Below are 21,583 nucleotides of genomic sequence, written 5' to 3'. Positions count from 1 at the left end.
GTCTACACACCTGCTTAGTTGTTGTTGTTTTTTAACATGGAGGGCAAAGGTTCTAGTTCTTGTGGGGAACCTCAGGCCTGAGAACTGAAAACGGCCCTCCAGGCTTCCCTGTCTGGTCTTCAGGAGGTCTCTTCCGAACCAACACCTCACTTGTCCTGCTCTATAGTCCACCTTGAGTGCTTTTGCCTGGATGAAATACTGTATGTCCTCTGGCAGATTCAGCAGATGATCTTGGGCCAGTCAGCCCCTCTTGGCCTAGCCTGTCTGGCGGGCTTGTTATGAGGCTTTGAAACTATGTACGGCCATTTGAATTTTGTGCAGGGGCAGTGGAGTATAAATATAATACATAAATAAATCAGAACATAAGCTTTCTTAGACCAGAGTCCATTTCATCAGATGCATTATCCTTAGTAGGCCATGACAGTTTATGCCATAATAATAAACAGGTCATAATACAGCTGTCTTTCTGGAAGTTGTGTCGGTATGATTTTTATCACACCAATGAAGAGGATCCTGCTTGTTTTATTTAAAATGTTGCATTGGTTCCTTCCAACACTCCAGCCCCATACATGGAGCATTTTGATAGGAACCAGAAGTGTCATGCGGCAGTAGGGTTTAAAAATAAAACAAAAATGCTGTCTTCTTCTTTCTTCTTCTTCTTTGGCGATCACTCGTAGCCGAGTAAGATTGTCTTCCATAAACACGGTTTTAACAATGGGTCCGTAAGTGACTGTGGAGGCCAACTCTGGATCCACACGTCCTTCCACAGTGGGGACATTGGTTTCCAGGCGGGAGTTGATCACGGTGTGGATTTGCCAACACTGGTGATCTTTGCTTCTTCCAGTACACTATTAGTTCGCATGTCTTCCCAAATGATGTTGTCCTATACCTCAGGGGTTGCGATGCTCATAGAGATAAGAAAGTATAGAGTATCTCACCAATTTTTGAAGATATAACCCCTGAAATAACTGCGAAAATGGCTTTTTGCGGCTGAAGTAAGAGCCGTTTAAATTCAGAAATTCAACGAAGCTGTGCTTTGGCAGGAACATCTCTTCTTCCCTACTCAGTATAAAGTGGCAGCCAAGACATCACATGAACTATGATCAAATTTGACAAAACATGAGCCAGACCTGTATTTGCTGTTGCTCAGTTACAGCACTTCTTCAGTATTGCTCTCTATAGGTAACTCACACTTCCCTCCCGACAGAAAGGGGAAACAGACGATTCCAGAAACTGAACATTGGACAGATTGTGAGTCTATAAGGGCGATTTCCTCCCTCCCTTCCCCCTCCGCCCATCCAGCCAATAGCATCCACTGACGTCAGGGAAGGTTGGAGGGGGGGGGAGGATCAGAATACAGTAATAAGCATTCGGTCTCCTAGGCAACGACGCAGGCGTCGGGAGAGGGTGCGCGTGGGAGGGGCTCGCTCTTCCAAGGCCTGGCCGGCGGCGGAGACTGCGTTTCCCTTCGTGAGTAGCGCCGGCAGTGTTTGGGCGGTTTGTTTCTACCTCAGAGGGCAAATAGGAGACGAGGGGAGCATGCGCGGGCGGAGGCTTCGACGGCTTGTCCCTCAGGGGCCAGCCTAAACCGGTGCCGGGGTGGGGGGGTGGGGGTGCGCCGTTCTCTTGTCTGGCGTCGAGCAGTTATGAACTCTAGTATTATTAATGGCTTTTTTCCTGGCATTTCTTCCGACAAGCTAGGAGCAGTTTCGTTCCCCTTCTTCCCTTTCATCCTTACAACAACCCTGCGAGTGCTGGGTGAAGTTCACCTCATGAGCTTCATTGGCGAGGAGGATGGGGGCGGGGTTGTGTGTGTTTTTTTATATTTATAATTCTGTTTTACAATTTAGAATACTCATTGAAACATCCTTAAAATATCACTGACTTTCATTAATCTCTGTCCATGGTTCATTTTGCATATCATAAAAGCCTGCATAGTTTACATGAACTAAACCATTCAGTATTCCATTATTACATCCATCAAAACTTATTTACACTGTTGAATTTAGCTTAGTGCTGCCAATGTTTTCAAGTGACACAACCCCCCCCCCCAATATATTCATTTTCCAATCTTCTCTAAACATAATGTTCTCATAGCTGCCAAGTCCGGATCGTAAAGATCCGGGATCGGCAGCGCGCGCACGACCGGAAGTTGCGTGACGCAACTTCCGCTGGCGCTTCGCCCTTCTATGGGCACCAGAAAATGGCGGCGCCAGCGCCGGAAGTCGCTTCCGCGCATGACCGGAAACACGTAAAAGCGACTTCCATTTTCTGATGCCCATAGAAGCCGCCATTTTCTGATGCCCATAGAAGGGCGAAGCGCCACCGGAAGTCGCGTCACGCAACTTCCGGTCATGCGCGGAAGCGACTTCCGGCGCCGGCGCCGCCATTTTCTGGTGCCCATAGAAGGGCAAAGCGGCACCAGAAAAATGGCCGCCAGGAAGAATCGAATTTAAGGGACAATGCCGGGATTCTCTGCCAAACGGGAGACCGCCGGGAAACGGTGAGAAAAAAGGGGTTTTCCCGGCGGATACGGGATACTTGGCAGCTATGTGTTCTTCTTGTTCTCTTATTCTATATGTTAAATCTGCAAGCTGTGCATATTCCATCAGTTTAAGTTGCCATTCTTCTTTAGTTGGGACCTCACTTGTTTTTCCAGTGTATGTGTGTGTGTGTGTGTGTTTTGGCCAGACCTCAACAAGAAGTGAACACTGGCCACAACAACCTCTTCCCACCATACAGATTCTATTATTCTGGCACCTGGGCTGAGTCAGGAAGCCTCTTAGCAAGTCAGGATGAAGGAACTCCACAGGGAAAGCCGCCTTTGTAGGTGCCCTGCCTCACCTCTGCCTCTTGGGCTATGAAACCAAATTAAAAAAATTCCTTCCAGTAGCACCTTAGAGACCAACTAAGTTTGTTTTTGGTATGAGCTTTCGTGTGCATGCACACTTCTTCAGATACACACTTCTTGGGTTTTCGTGGTTCTGCTTCCCTCACCTTAGTAGCTTCTGAGGGATGGAGGGGACTCACACAAACACACACACATGTGTATATCGTCTTGCATGTGAAATGGCTTGTGGGCAGGAGCTCATCACCCTACTACGGGATTTACAAGCCAGTCCTGTTCACTTCTCCTTGGAAGAAGCTACCACTGTGTTGACTGGATGTTCACTAAGTTTGTGCAGTATTGCATGCAAAGGGAGCAGCCCCCATCCCTTCTTACAAATGGTTTCAGCCCCAATGAATTCAGTGGGCCTTGCTTTTTGCTTTCTTTCTTTCTTTTGAATACTAGGAATGGGGGAGGAATTCAGTTCGCATATAAAGAAAGGCAAACCAGCCTCAATTGCACTTTCCAAAAAAACAATACAAGAACTAAAACTCCGTTATCCATCAAAATGTGAAAGGGGGGGATTTAAAATGTAAAACAGAATTTGCAATGTCGACTGCATTAGATATCATTGTAAATAAATTAACTAACCTGGTTACACAAAATAATCTATCTGTGATAATGCAGGTATCCATTGAACTAAAGAGTGATGCTTTAGACAGAGCGATAAGCAGCCAGGCTGCTTTGTCAAGAGACTCTTGCCAAATAATCAGCTTATCTTCTACTTGCTTAAATTAACCAACCTGCTGACACAGATTGAAAACATTTTCTCTTGGGAGTTTGTATGTACATATGTTTTAAGCATCCGAAGATTTTTGCCTTCATGTCCATCTACAATAATTTCAACTGTTTTAAGTAGACATATTATTTGCAAACACAGGTGTTGAGTGTGCCATTATATCAAAATTATGGGATTATTTGACAAGCTAGCAGGCTGGCTTGGTCTGAAGAAGAAAGAAGTTCATGTTCTGTGCCTTGGGTTGGACAATAGTGGCAAGACAACAATTATTAACAAGCTAAAACCATCTAATGTAAGTAGTCCTTTTTAGTATGTTACCTGCTTGTTTGCCAAATCTTGTAGTAAAGATAATGCTCATATTTAGATACATGTATAGAAAGATTTCATTTGTACCATATTGAAATACTAATGTTCAAGATGGCATTCATCTTTATACACTGTTTTTTCTTTTGGAAGTAGATCACATTATTATTAATTTTATATACGATGTATAATTCTAAACTGCTTGTACAAATGAGAATTTTCTTAGGTAGTCCTATTGTGTGATTTTCAGGACCCTATCCATGTTTATTCAGAAGAAATTCCACTATTCAAAGGGGCTTTACTCCCCAGGAAGTGTGTTCAGAATTGTGATTTTACCCATCTAATGAAGAAGAAAGGAAGCTTCCTTATTGGTTTTAATACAGAAAAGCAGAGCAGACCTCAGAAAAATGAATTAAATAAAAATGTTAAACATTACAATACAAATCCTTTTCTCAGGAGATATATTTCAGAAATAGCAGAGATTAAAAGTGAATTTATTAAGATCTAATATGAGGCATACATTGTACAGTTGGAAATACATGATTTATGCTGCCCATGTTTGGGTTTTCACAATGGCCTGTAAACAAATTTAAGCTGAATCAACTATTGCTTAGGAAATTAACACTGTTTATACATACACACCCTTTTGCACACATGCAGATATGTATATGTTCCTTAAATGCTATTATAGCTTTCTTTAAATAGCTTTTCCTTAAATAGTATCTGTGATACCTTGACTCTACACGGCAAGAATGAATATATCATTAAGGTCTTTTCAAGTTAATATGCTTTGACATGATTTCAGCAAAAGCTTATTGTGTTAAACAAATATAACCAAAACATTAGCATACTGGTTTGTTACTTTCAACTAGTACAGAAAGGTCACACTTTTTTGTTAAGCCATATTAGATTGAAAACATTAAGTACTTAGTCACTAGCCGTGCTAGCACCTAAATGCTAAGCCAAACCATGACTAATTATGAACAAGCAAGCATGCATCTCTCTGGAGCAAAAGTTGTGGCCTCTTTGCTCCTCCCTGGTTTTGCTCTGCCATGCTTCCTGGTTTAGTATTATGTTCAAAACTGCACTCATGGTTTGTCTCATTCCAAACAAATTGCAAACTGTAGCCAAGGTTTGCTCTTAGTTTACCATTTGTGATTTCTTTGGGGGAGACAAACCATGAGTCTGGATTTGGATGTAACATTAAACCAAACCATGGCTCAGCTCCAGATAGCAGAGAAAGAGCAAGTGGCTATGATTTTCGCTCTGAGTACCTGCATGCTTGCTTGCTCACACTTAGCCATGGTTTAACTGAGCATTATGTGCAAACTGTACAATGGTCTTGGGCTGAACTCTGCGTGCATTGCAGCATTTTCAGGTCCCCTTCCCAAAGCAGTTGCCATCCCCATGCCACTCCACAAAACTGTACAATTTGGGAATTGCAGTATGTTGCTGAATGAAGAGCCATGTTTTATGGAGAGAGGAGAGAACCAAGAAAACCCTGGTCATGGTTTATTTTAATGAGTCTTCTCTTATGTATCACTAAGTTTGGATCCAACAAAATGTACCTGCTGTCTTACTGCTACACCATCCAATAAGGGAGCAGGTGGCGCTGTAGCCTAAACCACAGAGCCTATTGGGCTTGCCAATCAGGAGGTCAGCAGTTCGATTTCACACAACGGGGTGAGCTCCCGTTGCTCTGTCCCAGCTTCTGCCAGCCTAGCAGTTTGAAAGCATATCAGTGCAAGTAGATACAGTACATAGGTTACCACTGCAGCAGGAAGGTAAATGGCAGTTTAGTCCTGCTGGCCACATGACCTGGAAAGTTGTGTATGTAGACAAACGCTGACTCCCTCTGTCTGAAGTGAGATGAGCGCCTGAGCGCCGTACCCCATAGTTGTGTTTGACTGGACTTAACCATCCAGGGATCATTTACCTTTTACCTTTTACACCATCTAATGTTTCTTAAAAGCTTGTATATTCCTGCAGTATCCATAGGTTGCCTGTTTAAGTATTGGTACTACTGTTCTCTGCTACCAACACAAACATCATACTGCATTAAATAACTGATTTAAATAAGCTAAATATTCACAATACTGCTATCTAGCATGCATATAGCATTTTAGCATATTCTGAGCAATTCACATACTTAGCCAGCATTACCGGTAGTTTAGCATGATGTGAGAATGAGCCATAGTGAACCATGAGTGGAAAATATATGATGCCACATGACATTTTAAACTATTATTTATTTGGATCAAGAGAATATATTACTGATTTTTAGTATTAAAATTGAACATGAATTTTTAAAAACAATTTTGTTTTCTTTTGAAGGCTCAAACTCAAGATATTGTTCCCACGATAGGATTCAGTGTAGAAAAATTTAAGACATCTAGGTAAGACCCTTTTATTTCATTATGTTTATATTCTATATGATTATGTATTAGACAAGAGAATTGTCTTTCTAATAGGCTGCATTAACTATAACATTTGATTTGGCATGGAGATGTAATGCTATGTGTAGTATTGTCATTGTGACAATCCTGTGGGGATGGGATCACAAATTGCTAAGACACAGATTTCTTGTAGAAAAGGTCTCACATATTTAAGTAGTACTGTTGAAATTTTATGCCTTTCATATTAATGATTTTGGGGACCCAGGTGGCGTTGTGGGTTAAACCACTGAGCCTAGGGCTTGCTGATCAGAAGGTCGGCGGTTCGAATCCCTGTGACGGGGTGAGCTCCCGTTGCTTGGTCCCAGCTCCTGCCAACCTAGCAGTTCGAAAGCACGTCAAAATGCAAGTAGATAAATAGGTACCACTACAGCGGGAAGGTAAACGGCGTTTCCATGTGCTGCTCTGGTTTGCCAGAAGCGGCTTTGTCATGCTGGCCACATGACCTGGAAGCTATACTCCGGCTCCCTCGGCCAATAATGCGAGATGAGTGCGCAACCCCAGAGTCGGTCACGACTGGACCTAATGGTCAGGGGTCCCTTTACCTTTACCTTATTAATGATTTTAAGTGTTGGAGAGTCTCTTTAACTAGATTTAAAAGCAAACATTGTCCAGGAGCCAAGCAGCTCCCAGGTTGAAGCTTGTCCAGCAGAATTGTTGACTTTTCCGTTTGAACAACGTGCCCCATGCCATAATAAAATTGCTTCTGAAAGTTGCCTCAACTTCAAGAGTGTCTTGCATTATAGCAAGGGTGGGGTACCTCTGGGCCCCAGGCCTAATTAGTCTTGGTATCAGCATGTTTACTTAGTAGTAAGTCTCACTGAGTTCACTCAAACGATTTAGTTAGTCAGAAAATAAATAGTTGCACTAGTGGGAGCCAGCATGATTAGCCTTCCTAGTGCAATGAAGGTATACTCCACCAATCAGCTCTGGGGGGTTGGGAGAACCCCCAGAATAAAGTGTAGGGGATAGAGAGAGTGATCTCCTTAGTGCTATTTTGGATTCAACTGTTGGTTTAAGAATCAATAGTTACTTTTTTGTTTTTTAAGTATCCAGTTTTGATATTTAATTGAATATGATGTGTTGGCATACAAGTTAATATGAAGTTTTCTGTTATCAAAAGCGTATCAATAAGTTGTTCAAAATGAGTCAGAAGTGAGCATTACTATGTTCAGTAGACTGGATAATAATTGTACATTCAGTCTGACCCCTGTGTTTTCCTCCCTCATGGTTTGGATTTATGGACTACTTAAAATGAGGCTGCATTTTAAATTTTAATATTGTATTTTAATCTGTATTTTAATTATTTCTTTTCTTTTCTTTTATGTCTTATTGTAATTTTATTGGTGTTAGCTGCCCTGAGCCTGGTTTTGACTGGGGAGGGCAGGGTATAAATAAAAATTTATTGTTATTATTACATAGCCATCAAAGTATTTCAGTTTTAATTTTATATTTTGTTTGTTTATAGTTTGTCATTCACTGTGTTTGATATGTCGGGTCAAGGTAGATACAGAAATCTTTGGGAACACTACTACAAGTAAGTTCTTTTTTATTGTGAGACTGAAATTTGCAGTATTTGTACATATTTAGAAACTACAAGTCTCTCATCATTTCTGTATGAAATTTATGAAGGTGAATTGGAGTAATTGCAAAATATGATAATGATACTTCTGTTGTGACTTAAGTTAATATTCATAGGCTTGAAAAATAAAAAAATGAATACTTATGCATAATTAACTTTAAGTTAACTGGTGTTTACAGCAGTCTTTCCTAACCTCATACCTTTCAAAAAATTTGAATACAATTCCTACAAGCTCCAGCCAGCACAATCATAATGGGAATTGGAGTTCAAAATATCTGCAGGGTACCAAGTTCTGTGTTGAAGTACCCTTGCAGCTCACTTGATATGAAAAGTTGGTCTGCCTTGCTTTAGAAGTACTATGTTTATAAATCTAAGCAAAGATTCATGTTTGTTTTGAAAATAGCTTGTGTTCCAGCATATGGGACATAATGTTTTTTCTAAGAATCTAGAAGGAATATGCTGCTACCAGTTAGTACAATAACAAACAACACATTGAAGTAGGATTCTGTTAATTCATTTTGTTACTCAACATTTTAGGAAGCATCTAATTTGCTTCTTTGCTTTCTCTAACACACAGAGATTGCCAGGCCATTATTTTTGTCATTGATAGCAATGACACACTAAGAATGGTTGTGGCCAAAGAAGAACTTGACACTCTCATGAATCATCCAGGTGAGAAGATCCTTTATCATTCACTCAGTTCTATTCCTACTATATGTCTTTGACATGAAACAACTATTTTCTTGGTAACTTTATACAGTATTTGCATATAAAACCTCCTTGTTTTTCTCCCCAGTAGATAACTAGAATAAAGATTTCAGTATGTTTTCTGTTAATAGGAGTATCACAAGTATAATTCAAGATAAAATTAATTTAATATAAGGATGCCAGAACAAATTTCAGAAATAGAGATTAATTGAACTTGCATAAATTTTAAACTTTAAGTCCCCTAAACCTAATGTGCTGTAACAGCTTGTGGGCAATTCAGTAAAAGATTTTACCACATTGGTTTCCGACAATTTGCACCAACAAGGCAAATACCTTTAGGTTGGGCCTGAGACACATCCCTGCAGCCCTCTTCACACATAGGATGCATCTCTGGCACCATCCTGAGCTTGCGTGACTCCTCAGCTAATCCACTTACGTCTGTTTGGACATCTGTAAGGGAAAGCCTACTACATCCATCCATTCATTCTGGAATCCCAATCATGCATGGTTCCAAAAATTCATGGAAAGCCTTTGTACATAGAAATCTACACATGCAAAGTTTTTCCTCCTGAGAAGTCATGTGAACTTGGTGAGGAGGCTGAAGTGTGAAGGGAGCTTGTGCTATACTTACTGTGAGAGAAAACAGTGACTTTGTTTTTTTAGAGGAGAAATTGATTCATGTATAGAAATATAATGAATGTAATGTTCACTGTGTATATTAATTTGGAAAATATCTATAGAAGGAAAACTACTGTTAGGCTGCATAACTTGTATAGATATCAGTGGTGTGTTACTGAGCCTCCCATAAATGTTTTTCACAAATCTTAAATTGATATGTTACATGGGATGGGGTCCAATGTAGTTGCTGAAATAATTCACTTTTATCTAACTGAACATTGAAATTGGGCAGGGGAATAATCTAACAACTGTATAATTCTGTATAAAACTATACTGGAGATAGGATTTGGCTTTTATATTAAAAATAGATGCATTCAGCAACAGCTGTAAGTAACAGAATACTGCCATATATATGGTTGTATTTCTATTCCATAATATAGTTATTTTACATCTGTGGAAGTAACTTCTCTGATGTTAGTAGACTTAATAAAAACCATGAAATAAGATTGATGTTGATGAAATTGTTATAGAATATTTATGATATATTGTACCCTATACTGTATATTGACTGCAAAGCTATAAACAAGATTATAGGTTTTTTCTTATCAAATAATTTTCCTGATTCTGTATTATTGATTGGAATATTTTCACTAATTTGTCTTCAAGTGCAACTTTAACCATGGTCAGATCTCAGCCCCAGAACCTTTTTTCAGAACAAGAATCGAATCCTCACCTGTGTGAAGTAATACAGTACTGCTATTACTACACTAAGTGTGTCTTTTCATGTGCCTTTTCCTCTCTAATGAGCAGTTGCAGTTAAGCATACACTGAGAGCTCAGTAAAACTGACTAGCAGGGTAGATGATATGGCTCCCAGACAGGCTCAGTGTCTCCTTGTTTTTAAAAAATAATTCCCTGCTTTTAGTACTTGCTAGATATAATCCACAACAAGTTTAGTATTTTGGTCAGTTCATATATCTTGTTACATTCTTGCTGCATGCAAATGTGCCACAATCTCATAGGAGATTTTGAAACCCTGTATCATATCTACAGCTTCTGAGGTTAAGTTTGAAAGAAGAGCGTCTTAATGAAACACTTATTTTAAAAGAGTAAGGATATGACAGTGCATACTTAATTATAAAGGGACCCAGGTGGCGCTGTGGGTTAAACCACTGAGCCTAGGGCTTGCTGATCGGAAGGTCGGCGGTTCGAATCCCTGCAATGGGGTGAGCTCCCATTGCTCGGTCCCAGCTCCTGCCCACCTAGCAGTTCGAAAGCATATCAAAGTGCAAGTAGATAAATAGGGACCGCTCCGGCGGGAAGGTAAACAGCGTTTCCGTGCGCTGCTCTGGTTCGCCAGAAGCAGCTTTGTCATGCTGGCCACATGACCCAGAAGCTGTCTGCGGACAAACGCTGGCTCCCTCGGCCTATAGAGCGAGATGAGCGCCGCAACCCCAGAGTCGGACACAACTGGACCTGATGGTCAGGGGCCCCCTTTACCCCTTTACTTAATTATAAACTTTGCAGCCTTAGACATACATCTTTGGGGATGGGTACTTTCGGAACTGTACTGAAACATGCACTAGAGATGCCATGGCCCAGAGTCTCTATCTTAGTAGGATAAAACCTTCAAAAGATGGCATTAACAGGTGAGCAGTGTAGGTATATTGTCTCCTTGTAAAAAGGTGTTTATATAAAAGATGAATGGGTTAACAAAACATTATGTTACTCCTAGATCTTAAACACCGACGAATACCAATTTTGTTCTTTGCAAACAAGATGGACCTCAGGTTTGCTGTGTCTTCAGTAAAAGTATCTCAGTTATTGGCTTTGGAGAACATTAAAGACAAGCCATGGCATATCTGGTAAAATTGGCTTACTTTCATTTTGTCCTAAAATTTGTTTTAAGTTACTACCGGTAATGCTTGTATTGAGTGAAGAAAACTCTGTGATAACCAGTATACAAATACTGATTCCAAAAGCAAGCTGTAATCAGTGTCATGTTACACAGTTGTATAATGGTAATATCTATTTGTACAAGATTGGTGTTTGAATTTGCAGGATTGTTTTTCTAAGATAAACCAAGAAACTGACAGAATCTTATTAATCTCAGCAGCTTGGAATAACTCTGGAAAGCTACCAGTGTTAGCAAATTACAGCTTTCCATTTGCTTGATGTAGAGCAAGCGTCAGCAACCTTTTTCAGCTGTGGGCCGGTCTACCGTCCCTCAGACCATGCGGTGGGCCAGACTATATTTTGAAGGAAAAAATGAATGAATTCCTATGCCCCACAAATAACCCAGAGATGCATTTTAAATAAAAGGACACATTCTACTCATATAAAAACACCCTGATTCCCAGACCGTCTGCGGGCCGGATTTAGAAGGTGATTGGGCCGCATCCGGCCCATGGGCCTTAGATGCCTACCCCTGATGTAGAGCAACAATGGGTGGGATCAAGCTGTGTTTGCCCATCAGTGGAAAAGACCCACTGAAGCAATGATATTTCTCCTTCCTCACCTCCGCCTGCAGCTCTTACACCCCACCCCCCCACCCCCCAAAAAAACCTGCTCCAGAAGACTGTGGGCAATGACAAAGGCATAGAATGCTATTATTTGGAAAGTTATCTTTTCACCAACTTGTTGGCGAGTGTGCAACATTTCAAGTTACGTCAGGCTTGTGCAGGATGAGAAACAGAGAAGTTGGTTTCCCCCCACTGCTTCTGGAGGCTGAAACGTGAGCATGGGGGCTGCCTTAAATTATTTGCAAAACCTCTGTTTGGAGAAGCTAATACTTCCTCTTTAAGTACAGTAGTTGGTGGCAGCAGCAGTGGGGTGCGGGAGAGAAGTCCCCTAGCTACCCTGCTGCCATCCACTTACCTGTCCACTTGCCTATTTAAAGGAGAAACACAAGTTACTTCAAACAGTGCTTTTGCAAAAGGCTTTATTCCCCTACTCATCAGCTGATGAGTGAGGATTAAATCCTGCTGCTTTGGCTGAGCAATCCAATTCACTGGTGGGCACAGGGCATGCAGCCAAAGCAGGATTAAACCCTGTCCTCTTGTCCATCAGCTAATGTCACCAGTGGCATCAGCTGATCATCGGGTGGGTGTGGTTTGGGAAATGTGGCCTTGTGGGCTAAATTGGACCTCCTAGTGGACGAAGATGGCCAATGACCCAAAGGTTCCTTACCTCTGTAGTAAAGACTTTAGGGAAGAGGCAGATGAAATAGGAGACAGAAGCAAGGGAGCCAAAGGGAGAAAGAGATCACGGGTCAGAGGAAAGAGAGAGGGGTCAATATTGACAGAAATATGCTAAGAAATTGAGCACTTACAGTTACTTCTCTACTACTGCTACAGCCCTTGTAGTCTTATTTTCTCATATATTCCTATCGATTTGTGAGGATCTTGCTAATTCATTTAACTTTTTGTATTCTCTTCTGAACACTGCAAACACTGCTTCCACTTTGTTAGGCATTCCTTATAGGGCAGGAAAACGGAATGTGATGGTGTCATGTTAGATTTTGTTTTATTGCAAATGGTTGAAAGAAAGAGGAAATTGAGGTTTGCTGCTTTGGGCAGCAGCTGAGTATCTCAGCATCTTTCATGTACACTAACAATAAATATACTTCTGTGGGTATGATTTGATCTTGACTAACTATAGAAAATGTAATCACTTTTTCCATTAGTGTTTTTTTGTGCCATTAAAAAAGTTTATTCTTTTCTCATTTTAGTGCTAGTGATGCTCTTAAAGGAGAAGGTTTGCAAGAAGGTGTAGACTGGCTTCAAGGTACATTTCATCATGCTTTGCATTGTCAGCTTCCCTTTTCCATTCATTTTATAATCTTTTCTGTCATTTCATTTTACTTTTCCCTCAATCTATTTCTGCTATCAGATCAAATTACACAGTGAGTATACTCATCAAACTTTATATTTTTAGCAAAAAATACCTCCCTTTAAAACTTCCCATTTCAATTAAGCAAATATATGGGCAGTATTGTTACTCCTAAATTAAGACTAAGAAATAGTGCTTGTGGTCTGAGTACAATGCTATAAGCGTAGAATGTATGATTCTTTTATTTATGTTTACAACAGAAAGCAAGTAGCATTATGATGTAGATTACAAAAAGCTAAAGCATATTTAGTAAAATATGGCAGCTTTTATGCTGTGCATACCAGAGAATTTTCAAAATGACTAGATGATTTCTAAGTCTAGAAATACTGTAATTGCATTTTAAAGTCTCACTGTCTGGTCTCGTTGACTGAATGAGTCTTGATAAGTTTTATGCAGCATTCAAGCATCCCACATTATTATCCTCCACTATCCTTTGGTGTAAGTTACCATAATTAATGTTTAATATCTACTATTTTGGGGGCTTTAATAGTGATACTGTCTCTTCATTGAAATAATAATAATAATAATAATAATAATAATAATAATAATAATAATAATAATAATAATAATAATTTGATTATTTAAATGCTGCCCTTCTGACTGGGTTGCCCCATAACACATTATTTAGTAAATAAATTAATTTCTATAATCAACATTTATTTTTATTCCAATGGTTACTGTTTTGGAATGGAATATTCTTATAGGAAATTACTGGTTTACATAGTTAGAGTGGCCAACTCTTTTGCATGCTTTTTAGAAACTTTGCTCTAAGCTTTGGCCCTTAGTTGAGTACAGTGTTTTATTTAAAATACACCGCTAGATGTCAGCAGAGACTAGAAGATGAGAGGCAGAGAAGTGCCATTTATTATATTGGCTGTGTGAAGATCCCATGTTTACACACTGTAGTGCTGATCCATAAGAACATTTCTATGAAGGAAACACAGGTTATAGCTCATATTTCAAGGCTCTATAAAATAGTTCAGAAGCCTTAATACTACTGGAATTCTGTAGCTAGTATAATTAAATAAAAACAGCATTTTAACATCAACTTTATTTGTTTTACTTAGATCAGATCCAGGCAATGAAGACATGAAAAACCAGTGAGTTATGAAAATGTCATAAAGATAATTTGTAGATGTACATGGTGACCTCTTGAAGATGAAGACTTTTTATAGGTCTGTTTTCTTCTGTTGGCTTTTATAAAAGCCCAATAAAAATAATAATAAATATTTTTTGTAACAAAATGTAGTAGCTCAAATGCACATTCATGATACTGAAGGAAAAAATACATGTGGTTTGATAGAATAATAAAATCATTGTATGTAGTCTAAAAATGCTGGTGGATTTTTGAGTTGGGGGCTCAAGAGATCACATTTGACTTCCTGATTGTGCTCACCACAATGTTTCATTCAAAAATATGCAGTGAGATCAACCTTTACCAGAATGTAAAAGTTTTCTCTTGCTTAGAAAACAGCTACTTAAAGTTTACACACCATATTTCAGTAAATATTTGGTTGAATGGGTTTACTCTGAGCCTGCATGCAATCCTGTATTTTTATAAGCCGTTGTGGATGTTTATGAATAATATGTACTGTTGATATGTACTGGACTATATTGTGTTCTGTAAGAAGTGAAACAATATTTTCATAAATAAAATATGTTACTAAATGCCTGCTGTGCTTTTAAGATAATACGTTGAATATCAGCCAAGAACTAAAATAGTCTGTTACACATATTAAATCATAAAAAAATTCCTTCAGTAGCACCATAAAGACCAACTAAGTTTAAGGTGCTACTGAAGGAATTTTTTTATTTTACTTCGACCCAGACCAACATGGCTACCTACCTGTAACATATTAAATCATATTTTTGTTTTATAAAATTTTGCAGTGTATTATTCATTTTTATGCTTGATTCCTTTAATGTTAATATTTCATTCATTAATACAATACGTAATCTGTACATCTTGACTTTTACATTAAACTAGGCTAGACCAAAACCATCTATTTAGCACTGTACAATTGGTTCTGGATGAGCTTCCTACTATGAAAGGAGAAGGTTCTAGTTCCAGTCCTCTCTTCAAAACAGTCTAATGTACACATGATTTTGTGAACTTATTGAACTTCGCACATTTTAAAGGTACGTCAAACCTGTGGTTACTTTTGATTATGTCTGATCTCTTCAAGTGAGATAGTTTTGCCTGGATTTCCTCACCCTCGCCCCAGATCCAGCCAGTGGGGAATCTGGTTTCTGAATCCACATCCAAAATAGTAATGCAGGTAACCAAATATATGTTGATATATAAATTGTGCTCCCTTCCTGTAGCTTATATATACTGGTATGATGCTTGATTAGCTACTGGACAGTTATGCCCTTCATTTTACCTGGTCACTGAACTACCGGTATGTATATCATTTAGTATTGTGTTTTCTATTTTGGGGTAAACAGAAGATGCAGTAGATGGAGGTATAATGGTAGATGGGGATCTAATGGTAGATCTTTATGCAATATTTTTAGTAGATTAACAAGGGTTTCTGGCCCCTTTACAATGAAAAGAACTATAAATTTCCTTTCTCTCCTTAAATTACACTGCTGAAATGAAATTAGGCTGCTGAAATGAAGAAAATTTGAGGTAAGCAGGAGTGAAATTTGTGTGAATGTATTATTGAACTCGGTTCAGTTCTGATAATGAAAACATATCCCTACGCTCAGAGGTCCTGGTTTTTAATTCTAATAGTATGTCTTCTGCACCTGGGTCTTGTTACAGATCTTGATGTTCTTCTAAAACACCAAATTAGATCTGACAAGCTTGACGTCTGGCCTATGATAACTTTTCACCAGTGCTTAATGCATAGTATGTTGATTAAACTAACCATATCACTCTCATTGCTGTGGTCTTCGTTGCCCACCTTTAGCTTTGTAACTGCATTGGCACAACTGCACAATAGTAAAATATAAACACTTTCTACCAATGCAACCCAACTTCCGATAGCTGGGCAAATGTAGTGTGGCAACTAGTTACCCTGCATTGCAAGCTTATCTCATGTCATTGGGTCCAAGGATACGTTTGTGGTGTTAGGTACTATTTCTTTGTGGATAATAATATTAATCCATTTTTTTTAAAATAATGCATTTTCCTTACTGCATAGGAAAGTTGTTCATAATAAAAGCTGTTCCTGTCTGCCTTCTCCAGCCAATAAGGCATTTGGTAACAGTTACCACTTTGTATATGCTTCTCAAACTCTCTTCTGATATGTAGAACAGAATTTTGACTTTGGGGGATACATAGAAATTGTATGGAAAGTGGGCAATGCATAGCAGAATGTTACTACAAAAGGCACTGTTCAGAGTCCTTGTAAATATTAATCACAGCAAATAAACATGCATAAATACATAATTTAATTTGCATGCCACCTTTCCACAGTTTGACCGTACTCAATGTGGCTTAAAACATGAAAAAGTACATAACTCCAATATAACAAAGGTAGTCATAAACAAATAAAAACATTTAAAAATACAAAGCCAAACTAAAGAATTTCTATATAAATCACAACAAAATCTAAAACAAAGATACAAAAAAAACCCAGCAACAACCACCAAAAAAACCCCCAAACAGCATTCCAGCCCAAGAGTCTGTTCAGCAATCAGCCTCAGCTTTTGTAGCTTGCAATCAGTCAGGGCTCCACCCTCCCAGGCCAGGTGGAAAAGGTCTGCAAGCAGGTCTTCCAGGACTCACAGGCAAGATGGTCCATATTTGAGCACCAAAGGTAATTAACAAAGAAGTACTGGATGTTGGCATGGAATTTTAACCTTACATGTAAGCTGAGTGAACAATTATGTTTAGACCAGAAAAATAAATAGGAATTTGCTGTTGCTGTTTTGAAATGTGTTGCTGTGATAAGTTCAGTTATTACCCTTACTTTCCAAAGGACAAAGAAGTCTAACTAAACATGTAGGGCATTTTGAAGCATTGTAAAACTGCCACAGCCTACCTGTCTTTAAAAGGGAGGAAGTTTATCTTCTGAGAGCTACTACAGACTGTCTTTCCATATCACTTTCCTAACTGCAAAAAGCAACAAAAAAAGGTAAAGTAGATCTGTTGTACTAGGGAGACAGAAAGTTCTAATTGTAGAATCCTAACTTGTGGTAAAGGTAAAGGGGCCCCTGACCATCAGGTCCAGTCGTGTCCGACTCTGGGGTTGCTCTATAGGCCGAGGGAGCCGGCGTTTGTCCGCAGACAGCTTCCGGGTCATGTGGCCAGCATGACAAAGCTGCTTCTGGCGAACTAGAGCAGCGCACGGAAGCCCTAGACTCTGTGGTTTAACCCACAGTGCCACCTGTGCTTTAATTTCTCCCATAAAACAGTGCCAGCCTGCAGGCACCGTGAATTTAATGCTTGTATTTCCTTAATTTTGGCTATTGAAACATAATTCTAGGTTGTGACAAAGCTGTTCTTTAGGTGTATACACATTTACTAACTCTTCCTGTGTAAAACCCAAAACCTTATATGTTATATCTGGGTAAATGTTTTCTTCTGTGCTATTGATCCAAAGCATGATTTTCTGTCCCAAAGTTTGCTGGAGGCCTAATACAAAATCCTATGTTTTGCTGCTGGTGGTAACAGAGTATGGGCTCAAGCTAAAATTGGGCTGCAATTGACTATTATTTATTTCAGAAAATTTATATACCACTTGATTGTAAACCATTTTAAGGGTTTAAAAACAACAACAGACTACAGTGGTACCTCGGGTTACAAACGCTTCAGGTTACAAACTCTGCTAACCCAGAAATAGTACCTCAGGTTAAGAACTTTGCTTCAGGATGAGAACAGAAATCGTGCTCCAGCGGCATGGCGGCAGCAGGAGGCCCCATTAGCTAAAGTGGTGCTTCAGGTTAAGAACAGTTTCAGGTTAAGAATGGACCTCCGGAATGAATTAAGTTCTTAACCAGAGGTACCACTGTATACACTATCATTATCATTATCAATATCTGCAGCACAGTCCTAAGTGTTTGTTTAACAGTAAGGCATCCTGATAAATGAGCCTGTACCCTTTTTTTGCCACTGACCCAATTGGTAAGGAAGGGGAATTCTGGGGACATAGCTTCTCTTTCTGTAACTTTAGGGCTCCAGCATGTAGCTGGATTTGAAACCACATGAATAGCAAAGGGTGATATCCAATGTTTGTCAAAGCAGACCCTACTAAGGATATATGCATGAAAGCTTGCTTCTGCATACTAGTAACTAATTTGAAGGAATAGCAGGAATTACTACTAAATAAATACATATTTGTAGCTTTTAATTACAATAAAAAAGTTTTGCTATTTAATTATAGCTCTCTCTGACTTTATATTTTATTTAAAATTAGGCAAGTTAAAATTTATTTTCTCAGTAGTATGTATTTTTTTTAAAAAAAAATTCTTACTCAGCTTTGAACAAGCAACTTAAAATGTTTCAAAGGGCTCATGTGAGATGATTTTTTTTAAAAAAACACACAATCAAGATTATTTAATTTCACCATCTGTTCAAACTGCAACAGCAATCAGCCAGGAGGTCTCCCATGTGTGCAAACCATTCTAGTCTGAATGGCTGCAGAAAATAACAGCATGTCATGTAAGTTCAGTGTTCTTTGTCATTTGACAAAGAATGACTCTACTGAAAACTAGCAAAATGAGCTGAGATACTTTAAAGGATAAGATACATCCTTACATCCTGAATTTAGTTCTGCTTTTACAGACTTACTGTCTTGGGCCATATGTTGTTACATCATATTCTCTGCACGTGGCAACTTAAGGCTTCATTACCATCTGCTTGATTTGCATGCATTTCCATGGTCCTTAATGTTGACAGCTGTGTTCAGAGGCCATTGCCACCTGCCACATGATAAATAACCTCTTATGTGGAAAATATGAATGGATAGTCAACAAATTTATATTGCCACATCTGCCTCTGTCATGGTCTTTTGATGACACAATAGGACAGAGGGGACACCACCTAAATTGGCCACTGTTTGCCCAGCCTAAATTCATATTCCTAATACCTATCCTAATGTTCACTCATTCATATACATACATTTTTTTTAAAAAAAAAAACCTCCAGATTTTGGATGCAGAAATAGTCTAGCTGAGCTGGCCCAAATAATTAATCCATTTCTAATTAGTATTGGAATGGTGTCTTTTAGGAAAGGCCACTCCTTCCAGCCTTTTCAACTGGATTTGAAGTGAGCCCAGTTGCATAAAGAATGAGCTTAGTGTGGTTGGGGGTGGTGTATAAGAGGGGTTACTCCAGAATAAGTACTTTGAACAAGAAAGAGAGTAAAAAAGGCCATCATTAGGAGAACAAGAATTTAATCCATGCTACGTAGGACCATTGTACAATGTTCTGGGTTTAAAAGTTGAGAGTACTCCTTGGACCGCAAGGGCTTGAAGTAATCCTTGAATGTTCCTGCATCTTTTGTATTTACTTATACATTTTTCAAATCAAAGGCAGTATAAACTATTTTAGGTTGCAGCATGTACAGTTTCAGGACTACAACTTGGAGCTATGAGAGGAATTCCAAATTGTGCACCTCAGGAATTTAATGGGAGAAAGGCTAACACCTTCACACACTAATGAAATTTGGATCATGTTCTTTGTTTTCAGTCACTCAGTTGATGTGTTCTCCATGTATTGGCTTGTTAAAAATATACCCTCTTCCATTAAGTGTGATGAAAATAGTAATCATAGTTAAGTGTTGTCATTTATCTACTTACTTGAGAATAAGCTCCATTGAACTCAATGGGACTTACTTCTGAGTAGATATATGCAGGAATATACTGTTATAAAAAACAATCCACAGGTCACTTTAGTCACAATCACTTTATTTGTGAGTGTTTACACTATACTCCAAATTGGTGGACAACAAAGCATGGAAACAATTAAAAAATGCTGAATATTGACATGCATGCCATATGCCAACTTTAGGGATTCTACCTTAACATGAGATTGTGTTTAAATCTGAAAACCAAGAATTTAGGCTGAAGAGTCCTGGCTCATTCTCTTCCTACTTATGAGTAAGAAATCAATTTAGTGAGTAAGAAAGCTTTTAATTTTTTATTTATTTATTTTTATTTATTCATTTTTTGATCCCAGGCTACCAGTAGGTATTCAGTAATGTACTGCTTAGAATTTGTAAAAGGAGTGCAACCCTTTTGAAGTGTGTTATGTATGCAGGTGGCGCTGTGGGTTAAACCACAGAGCCTAGGGCTTGCCAATCAGAAGGTTGGCGGTTCAAATCCCCGTGACGGGGTGAGCTCCCGTTGCTCGGCCCCAGCTTCTGCCAACCTAGCAGTTGGCACGTCAAAGTGCAAGTAGATAAATAGCGGGAAGGTAAACAGCGTTTCCGTGAGCTGCTCTGGTTTGCCAGAAGCGGTTTAGTCATGCTGGCCACATGACCTGGAAGCTGTACGCTGGCTCCCTCGCCCAATAACGCGAGATGAGCGCCACAACCCCAGAGTCGATTACGACTGGACCTAAGGGTCAGGGGTCCCTTTACCTTTTTATGTATGCAAATTAAAAGGGAGCTTTGTAGTACCTCCATCAAATCATACACACACCTAACACGATTAAGCCCCAGTAAACTTAATGGGACTGACTAAGCAAGCCTGTGTGGCGTAGTGGTTAGAGTGGTTAAAGTGCAGGACTAGGGCCTGGTGACTGGGTGACCTTGGGCCAGTCACAGTCTGTCAGCCTAACCTACCTCACAGGGTTGGTGGGATTAAATCAGAAGGGAGAGAACCATGTAGGTTGAGCTGCTTGAGCAAAAAAGGGGGATATACTGTAAATGCAATAATATAAAACCTGCATAGGATCCAGGTGCATATTTTGGCCAGTGTTTTCAAGGCCGGAGCAGACTGTAGTTCACCAAAAACCTGTGCCAAAAACGAAGCATTTTAAAGTGCCACAAAGCTCTTACAGTTAGGTAGCCATGATGGTCTGACATAGTCGAAACAAAATAAAAAAAATTCCTTCCAGCAGCACCTTAAAGACCAGCTAAGTTTTTTATTTTGGTATGAACTTTCGTGTGCATGGTGTATCTGAAGAAGTGTGCATGCACACGAAAGCTCATACCAAAATAAAAAACTTCGTTGGTCTTTAAGGTGCTGCTGGAAGGCTCTTCTTGTTTTCTTGTCCTGCTTGCCTGCAAGAGGCTGCAACAAGACTGGCCCTCTGTGAGGAAAAGTGTGGGTGTGGGTTTTTGTTTTTTTAAAAAACACATTTCAGTTGGGCGGCTGAAGAGCTGTTTGGGAGATGGCCCACTTTGCCCCCGAGCGGAATGCAAGTCGCCTCCGCGTTCCCGCTGCCGTCGAGAAGCCCACGTGCTTAGTGGTAACCATTGTTTTCTGTGCTGAGGGGAGGCTGTAACT

The 21,583-nt window shown here is 39.4% G+C and overlaps 1 protein-coding gene across 2 annotated transcripts; it reads left to right on the top strand.

The window, feature by feature from the left end:
* The first annotated feature begins 1,390 nt into the window (after positions 1–1,390).
* ARL6 (ADP ribosylation factor like GTPase 6) lies at positions 1,391–17,961 on the top strand. 2 transcript variants are annotated; one of them, XM_035116641.2, is made up of 8 exons: positions 1,391–1,470; positions 3,768–3,918; positions 6,264–6,325; positions 7,851–7,919; positions 8,542–8,636; positions 11,025–11,154; positions 13,020–13,075; positions 14,248–15,016. In XM_035116641.2, the coding sequence occupies exons 2-8, from the start codon at positions 3,796–3,798 to the stop codon at positions 14,271–14,273; spliced, it is 561 nt and encodes a 186-aa protein (XP_034972532.1). In that variant the 5' UTR covers positions 1,391–1,470; positions 3,768–3,795; the 3' UTR covers positions 14,274–15,016. The 2 variants fall into 2 exon arrangements, with proteins under 2 accessions (XP_034972532.1, XP_060129639.1); XM_060273656.1 differs by lacking the exon at positions 1,391–1,470 and adding an exon at positions 15,168–17,961 and having other exon boundaries at positions 2,374–3,918; positions 14,248–14,280.
* The last annotated feature ends 3,622 nt before the right edge of the window (positions 17,962–21,583 follow it).

The sequence above is a fragment of the Zootoca vivipara genome, chromosome 4, assembly GCF_963506605.1.
Source record: "Zootoca vivipara chromosome 4, rZooViv1.1, whole genome shotgun sequence".
Classification (NCBI taxonomy): domain Eukaryota; kingdom Metazoa; phylum Chordata; class Lepidosauria; order Squamata; family Lacertidae; genus Zootoca; species Zootoca vivipara.
Note: the sequence above shows the minus strand (reverse complement) of the source record. Positions and strands in the feature narration are given on the sequence as shown.

What these genes read in the sequence shown, in the direction of transcription:
- ARL6 (XM_060273656.1), top strand. Translation starts at nt 3,796, where the DNA reads ATGGGATTATTTGACAAGCTAGCAGGCTGGCTTGGTCTGAAGAAGAAA. An exon ending in GAAAAATTTAAGACATCTAG is followed by an intron (nt 6,326 to 7,850) that starts GTAAGACCCTTT and finishes GTTTGTTTATAG; the next exon opens with TTTGTCATTCACTGTGTTTG. An exon ending in AGGTGTAGACTGGCTTCAAG is followed by an intron (nt 13,076 to 14,247) that starts GTACATTTCATC and finishes TGTTTTACTTAG; the next exon opens with ATCAGATCCAGGCAATGAAG.